At 37.4% G+C, this 8,245-nt stretch overlaps 1 protein-coding gene across 1 annotated transcript; it reads left to right on the forward strand.

Annotated features, from left to right (window-relative positions):
* The first annotated feature begins 302 nt into the window (after window positions 1-302).
* On the forward strand, window positions 303-7,943 carry LOC107288984 (retinoic acid-induced protein 3). Its single transcript, XM_015817665.1, has 4 exons — window positions 303-505; window positions 2,612-3,571; window positions 5,111-5,160; window positions 6,216-7,943. The coding sequence occupies exons 2-4, from the start codon at window positions 2,644-2,646 to the stop codon at window positions 6,309-6,311; spliced, it is 1,074 nt and encodes a 357-aa protein (XP_015673151.1). The 5' UTR covers window positions 303-505; window positions 2,612-2,643; the 3' UTR covers window positions 6,312-7,943.
* Window positions 7,944-8,245: the final 302 nt, after the last annotated feature.

Below are 8,245 nucleotides of genomic sequence, written 5' to 3' on the forward strand. Positions count from 1 at the left end.
CCAAGACCACACAGAACAATGGAGAAAGTAAGAACCCACTACACACAGTCATTTTTGTGCACAAAAATAACACACAAAAGCTGTGGGATCTCCTTGTCCCACACCCTCTAGGTTTCTCAAGCACTAGAAATTATTGGCTGACTGGATCAATGGCAGTAGAATCTGTTGAGAGGTGAGCCAGTCAAAGATTCCTTCCCCACCCATCGGACTGACTATCCGGCTGACGTCAGAAATTTGACTTCATCTCCTGGCACTAGAATGTTATATTTATAACAGCACCAGGAGTAGTGGAACTGGAATAGGCGTGCCCAACTCCTTTATCCCCCCTGTTTTCTCTATTTGCTTTTAAAGCTTCCCAGGAGAGCGTGAGAGCAATTCTTTGCTTGTCCATGCAAGGACAGAAAAGCAGCAAGAGCGGAGATTATTTTTCAGGTGGACAGTGCAGGCATATTTCTTTGCTGTTGACTACAACTTGTCTTCTTCTCTGAACCAGATCACAGTCAAGGTAAGTCCATGCCAAAGCTTAATTATGGGAGTACTAGAGTACACTAATTCTAGTAACTGGAACAATAAGGGTGGATCTCTCTCAAGCTTACCAAAGACATTATGTTATATTGCCTCCTTTACCTGATACGCTTGGTTTAATAGAGGATGTAATATCAGGTTCAGCAAAGTTTTTAAGAACTTTCCACATTTCAGCTTCTGAAAACCATCTAAGACTATTGTAAGGATTAATGGATAGAAGAGAGTATTGTGCTAGGGAGAGGCAGGGAGTCATTCAGGCTCAGTGTGAGGTTTTCCATTGATGATATATAACCAGTTATAATCTTTTGTATTTTATCTTCATTTTGTACAATTATTGGGAAGGTAAAATATCCTATTTTTCAGAAACTTTTTGCTGAGTAGCTTGGATAAAGAGAAGACAGGAAAGGGGAGAAGATCTTTTCTAATAGAGAACTCTTTATAGTCATATCATTTTGTAGTATTCATTGAAGCCTGGATCTTTCACAGTACTTTTGTTTATGTTTATTTCACAAAATGATCTACAAGAAAAAAAGTCCTGTCTGGGAGCACAGTGAGGTATTATGTAGCACCAGTCTCAAGTAAGGAGGTGTCCAGACTAACAGTGATTTGGGGACACCTATACTTATCAAAGCCTCTTCAAGCAAAACTTTATATGAGCTGTGTGCTCGATATCTTTAGGATCATCTTCTCCAGGTAGAATGTTAGACAATCTGGCAAGGAGAAGATGAGCAGGTCTCTGCCCCTAGAAAGTTTAGGGGTGGGAACCCAGAAAAAGGCATTCTTAGTGGCAGCCTACTCTCTCTCAACAGCTTCCCCTTGGAGGTTGGGTGGCTTCCTCCCTTTCTTTAATCTTTTAGGACTTATAAAGAGTGAATTTTATGGAAGATTTCAGATTGCCCACCCTGACTCCATTCAAGATTTAAAGATTTAATATTTCAAGCATTTTACATTTTTATTGTTGTTTTTTTTAAATGTATCATTGTAGACCACCTTCAGCCATTGAAAGAGGTGACATACAACCACAATAAACAAACAAACAAACAAACAAACAAATAAATAAATATTCTCTGTTGCCATCTAATGACCATCAGGATTTTATATCTCAAATCTTGAGGGTGTGAGAGGTAGCAAATTTAAAGTATAGACACTGATTTTTTTCTGTTAACCTGTTTGCATTCTACCAACATAAGGCAGGGACCAAACCACAGTCCTTTTTAATAAAATGGAGATTAAAAAAGAATCATAATTTGTAGACCGACAATATATTAATATAAGAAAGTTGGCCCGTGATTTTGGAGAGGATTTGTATGTGAGAGGGGATTGAGTTATGTTATTGATATCAGTTTTAGCTTTCTTAGATCTGTTAGGCTTGTGCTACAGAAATCAGTGGGTATCACATTTCCATTTGTCAGTAGAGTGCTGCTGAAATTCAGATGGGGTTTTAAAAAAATCAAGATGTCAGTTATGATTGTGTGATCGAAATCCCGCTCATTTTGTCCAAAGGTCACATGCTATTGTATCTGCCATTTTGATATTTTTGCCCTCCCCACAGGGGCTTTTGTGTTTTATGGAGTCAATTAGGTTAAAGTGGCAGGTGTAACCCGGTGTTCAAAGCCCTGTTCCATTTTATATATGTGTTTTGCATGCATCTCATGCATGTAAAAAAGGGTGGGGCTTTGATTACTTAGACACGCCTGCCATTTTTGTTATTCATCTGCCCTGGATGTCTCTGCCCTGTTGCTGCCCTCTTTGTTTATAGGGGCTGCTGCTGCTCCTTCAGAAAAGAAGAGGTTATCGTTTCCAACAAACCCATGGTCTTTGATGGATCGGGTTGTTCTTAAATTATAGAGATCCTTGTAGTGTTTTCCTGCTATTTCTTCTCCTGTGTAGAAAAATATGGACTTCATAAAATGATGTGACTTTTTATTGCAGTAAGGGCCTTTCATATGGTTTCATTCTTAGCTTAACTGATCCATCTCCATCCCATTATAAATCACTTGATTTATTTTACAATAAAATCTGTCTATCTAATTTGTTCTTTTTTTAACATATATTTATAACTCCAGATTTGCCTTATTTTCCACAGGTTTTCTTTTAAGATAAGCCATCTGAAGTGCCATGGCTACTACTGAAGCCCCCCAAGGCTGTGGCAACATACACAATGACTACTATTTCCTCTGCGATACCAATGCTTATTGGGGGATTATTCTGGAAGCTCTGGCAGCAGCTGGTGCAATTACCACAATCACCCTCATTCTGGTGCTTTTATGTTTTATCCGTAAAGTCCAAGACAATGCAAAACGCAGCCTGATCCCAATCCAGTTCCTCTTCCTCTTAGGCACTCTAGGAATTTTTGGCCTCACATTTGCTTTTATCATCAGGCTCAATAAGCAAACTGCTCCCACTCGTTTCTTCCTTTTTGGGGTCCTCTTTGCCCTCTGCTTTTCCTGCCTTCTGGCTCATGCCTTGGACCTTGTCAAGTTGGTGAGAGGAAGATGTCCATTTTCAGCATTAGGGTTGCTGATTATGGTCTTTGGTTTGACTATTGTACAAGCAATTATAGCCATACAGTATGTAGTAGTCAATATCACAGCCTTGAAGAAACTACACAATGAGATGGATTCGGAAAGCCGAAGAGACTTTGTTTTAATTCTCATCTATGTACTTTTCCTGATGTTTCTCCTCTGCGTAGTTTCCATGTTTGTGTTTTGTGGCTCATACAAGAGGTGGAAGAGGCATGGTGTCTACTTAATCCTCACAGCCTTGGTCTCCATAGGCATTTGGGTGGCATGGATTGCTATCTTGATGCATGGCATCAGTGGTTTAGGTGAACCATCAGAATGGAATGATCCTCTCATTGGGGTTACTCTGATAGTAAATGGCTGGGCTTTCCTGCTTCTGTATGCAATACCTGAACTCTGTGTCCTCACTGCTCCACGGAAGCCTGGAGACTACCCTCAGGAGAATAATACTTGCCAGCCAAAGGGCATGAAAAAAACCTATGGAGTAGAAAATCAAGGTTATGCTCAGGAAGACAACACACAAGGTAAGACAACAACTAGAAAAGAAAATGCTAGCTGAAAGAAAATGCTTCACGCAAAAGATTCATAATACTATTCAAAAAGCTAACATTACTAATGAATAACATATACAGTAAATAAATCATTAAGCGTTTTCAACTACTGAATGTAGTAATAATCTTTATGTACACACAACAAGGCCTTTATTCTGCAGTGGATTAATTTGAGATGATGATGAAGATGAAGATGATGACGAAGAAGAAAAACAATAATAAATTAAGCAACCTTATGTACCTTGATTCAACAAATTGCCTAATCACTTATCGTGTATTAGAAAAACATAAGAAAATATCATTTTTGCTATTTTAATATACAGTGAAAAGCACATTAAAATTTTATGCAAGATTTCATCAATTAAAACCTAACTGCTTATTAATCAGCTAAGGTTTTAATTGAACAACTCATTAATTGAAATATGCAATTTTATTAAAAAATTCTCTGATAAAGTAATTTGTAACCAGAATTAATATTAATTTAATTGAAACATTATTTGTTAAACTGTTTGAAAGGCTTTAGTTGAACCTTTTGTTGGCATGAAAAGATAAATCTGTGGCAGATACACATCGTGACTGTCTAAATATTTCATTTGTTTAAAGAAGAGTTACGATATCTAAAATTGTTCAGAAGCATCAATAACAAGGACTTTTTTGTAAGAATCCTTTGCAAGAATTACTCATTCACCTTATTTCAATACACACAAGAATACTTTATGAATTGCATACACGCAACAAGAGTTGGACTAAATGAGGAAGATTTTAGATTTATATGCAAGTCCTGCCTCCAAACGTCTCATGGGCTTGTCTTACCCTTTTTGCTATCAAATCTTCATAGTTGTACTCAAACCTTCCAACATGTCTCTCAACCATCATCTCACCCCATTTGATTTGCAGCAAAAAAGAGGGTGAAAGGGACATTTTCCACATTAGTTGGAAAGCCCTGGAACTGGGGTAAAGTTGATGGTATGGCACTGTGGGGTGGGGAAGGGGTGGTTCAGGACCTGGCAGATGGCATATGACTCATTTTGCCAAGTGGTCATATATTCATTATAACTCTCTTTAAGAATAGATTCCAAAAATAGGTAATACAAAATGACCTTCTTCAACCTAGTGACATCCAGAGGTGTTAAGATGGCACAATTAAAATGTACTGGGAATTAAGCATCCATAGCAATGGTCACTGGCTTCAAAATGACAGAAGTGGCTCTTTTTATATCACTGTAATGTGTGCAGTAGATGTTGAAAAGGGGAGATTGCTTGATTGCTCAGTTGTGCCTGTCATTCTGAAGCCTCCTGGTAATTCTGAAACCATAGTCCCAATAAATTATGTTTGTTTGTTTATTTATTTTATTCAGTAGACATGTGAAGCATGGCAGGTTGGGAAAAGCTGGCATAAGTATTCATGCCAGACATTGTTATTTTGAACCAAACTAAATCTATTTATTTACTGTATACTGATTCTAAGACTCATTGCCTGTTTCCCTTTTTGCATCTCTTTCATCCTTACAGAAGAAAATACTGGCTCATATGTCCCTTATTCAACTCATTTTCAACTGAAGGTAAATGAAAAAAACATTTCTTTCATTAGGGTAATAATCAAGTGCTGTGGGAGGAAATTTTAACATGTTTAGAAAGTTAGACATCTGGGGAAAACAGGTGATATTCATATAGACCTATTAGTTAATAAGTTGCTTTTGATGTGATAATCAGATATAATATTTTTATGTAGATAAAAAGAACAGTTTCCTGAGCAGAAAAGAGTAAAGGGTTTGTAAAATACTTTAAAGTGCTTATAAAATGCTTGATAAAAATGATTCTGGGCCCTAGTACAAGTGATTTGATTAGGCTTATAACAGCAAATATTGCCCTCAGAATATATTCAGAGGTAAAGTGTAGTTTCAGAATATATTCAGAGGTAAAGTGTAGTTTCCTAGTGACTTTTCTTTATATCTAGTGTTATCAGGTAGCTCTAGGTTACAAAAATTGTAACACCAGACAATAGCTTAGTGTTACTGTATTTTTTTTGTCATCCAGATGTTAGATGCCTAGATCTGGCAATCCTACTTATACGTACTTTGTAGATCTTTCTGTAGTAATTTATCAAGCTCAGCATTTTTGTTGTTGTCTTCAAAGTACCAGCTAATAATGGTACTATGGAGGTGATTGAAGGCAACCAAAATCAAATTTAAAAAAAGTCACTGAGACCTTCCCTATTCCCATATTGGAGTGGGGTTGGTGGAAAAGGGTTGACTGTGCAAATGATAAGTGCCATTTCTTAGCATATCTGAAGAATCATTAAGGATGTTCATGGACCTGCTATGAATTTAGTTTCTCTTTAGTTTAGATATATGCTGTATAAGCTAGTCATCTAATATAAAGCATTCTACATTTGACCAGTTCATGGTTAAATATCTAAGCTCTGGCTTTCCTTCTTGATATTTAATGAGATAGTAAACACTGCCTCTCTGTCTTTGAAGGAGAAAGGTTCACTCTTCATAGGTCATTCAGGATCCTCTCTTCTAGGAACATAAGAGTGAGCTAATAAGACTCTGCCTTTTAGGGATAGATGTTATTACTTTATAATCTCAAAGTTATAATTCTCTTCTTTTTTCAGAACCTTGAGCCTCAACAGGAGTTCTCCATTCCCCGCCCTAAAACACGGCCCAGTCCATACCAAGGGTATTCTGGAGGGAAAGATATCAAAAAATAGCATCACAATGAAGAAAGAGAAGCAACGCTGAAGTGTTGGTATAGCAGTGCTTCAGTTTTGCAAAATCAGGGACACTGCTCACATTGCAGTGGATGAAGGAAGATAGTTTTCGTTTTCTTCTGTATGTCTTCTGGCTCAGCACACTTAGCACTTTATACCTCTGAATTCAGTAATAAACCTCTTTTTCTTTTTTTCACATGTCTTTTCCTCACACAATTATAACTACCCTCCCTCAAATCTTTATTAATTGGGCCTTCACTCTTGATCCACATGTGGGGATGGGAGGTTTGAAGTAGGATTCTTCCTCTGTGTTTATTGGTTCCCTGTGTAATTTTGACTCCCTATTCACAGGAGTTCTAAATTATTCTCTATGTATGGGGAATTTAGACCCTGTTTTAGATTTCTCACCATGATAGTTGGGAAGCAGCATAGCTGCCATGGAAGGACGTTCTTCCCATCAATTAGAATAGAGCTGGAAGGGACCTTGGAGGTCTTCTAGTCCAACCCCCTGCTCAAGCAGGAGATATTATAATGATCACATATGAACTGGTCATCATCATGAAAATGATGATGTCTCTGAGATCTATCAAGATTTCTTTCTCCCAACTATTTGACTGAACTCAGTTTTCCTCAGCAGACAGATTTCTCCCCAGTCCTAGGGGTTGCTGAACATAGAAGCAGAGAGCTTGCTGACCATTACTAGTCTTTGAATTAACTATATTTACCTATTTATTTTGCTTTCTAAAGCACTGAAATTAGGAGGAGGATCATCATGATGTTTAAAATACAATTTCATGACCTATTTATAAAAAGGGGGTCTGGTAAGGCAGTCATAAGAGGGGAATAGCCTTTGGTTTAAGTCTGATTTATAGCTTTCCACAGTGTATAGTAATGGGAACTATTCATTTGCACTACCATTCTTAGCCTACAGTATATTGCCTGGGATGAAGGGAGATGACACATCTGGGAAGTAGTAGACTGGGGAAGCTGGCAACAATGAGGTAGATAAGCCAAGATGGTAAGAACTGGTGAAATGGTTGCAATGGAAGCAATTAATCCTGTAGTATGCAATTCCTGAGAATAAGCCTTATTATATATAACCTTTGCCGATATGTATAAGTAAAATGTATATCAGATACTCTAAGAACAGCAAATAATAAGAACCTTAAAAGTGATTTAAATTTTAGAGAGAAACAGAAGGAAAAAAACCTTGGCTGAAGTAGTGACACCGAAATCTCTTACATTGCTTGATTTTTATAGGAGATTCAGACAAGTGTTTACATTTCCCCACTGAAATTAATGGGAAACACAAGTATATGGTATTCTGTATTTTGTGGGAAAGCAGTCGGAGGGGGTTTGCTTATATGCTTTTGTCTGCCTTATGTAATATTTATTTATATAGTTCTTATATTACCTTGAATATAGGTACACACATAATAAATATATATATTGTATGTGTTTGTACCCGGTCCTTTTGTTAATTCCTTTTCAAGTGTTATAGTTTACCAAACAGACGAGCTCTGTGCACTTGTGATGCACTCTATTCACTTATGATGTACAGAGAGTTCATCACAAGGCCATTAGCATATTGTAGAACATATTATTAAAGATTATCATCCACGGAGCAACTTTGCATGACCTGAATTTTTGCCAAGCTTGCCAAGAAAAATATCTGGGTGATGTTGCTGAAAGCTTTGCTGAAATTAAAATATTATATCTGTGGATATAATATTCCTCTAATCCACTAGTTAGTATTTGTAAAAAGAAAAAAAGAGGGAAAAGAGGAAGGATACGAAGCTAGTTTGACATGCCTTGTTCTTAAGTGCCATAGAGTCACTGTCCTCACAGGAGACCCCTAGGCCATTGAAGTCAAGGCCCCTGCATCATGCAGGTATCGAAACCGAACCAGGAGTGTGAAGTGACTGTTTTGCCTC

Source organism: Protobothrops mucrosquamatus, unplaced genomic scaffold (assembly GCF_001527695.2).
Source record: "Protobothrops mucrosquamatus isolate PMUCROS unplaced genomic scaffold, P.Mucros_1.0 scaffold620, whole genome shotgun sequence".
NCBI classification, from domain to species: Eukaryota; Metazoa; Chordata; class Lepidosauria; order Squamata; family Viperidae; genus Protobothrops; species Protobothrops mucrosquamatus.

Bases quoted from the DNA above. Each gene is read 5' to 3' on its own strand.
- LOC107288984 (XM_015817665.1), top strand. From the start codon at position 2,644: ATGGCTACTACTGAAGCCCCCCAAGGCTGTGGCAACATACACAATGAC. The intron at 3,572-5,110 runs GTAAGACAACAA...TCATCCTTACAG, and splicing joins TCAGGAAGACAACACACAAG to AAGAAAATACTGGCTCATAT. The intron at 5,161-6,215 runs GTAAATGAAAAA...TTCTTTTTTCAG, and splicing joins CAACTCATTTTCAACTGAAG to AACCTTGAGCCTCAACAGGA.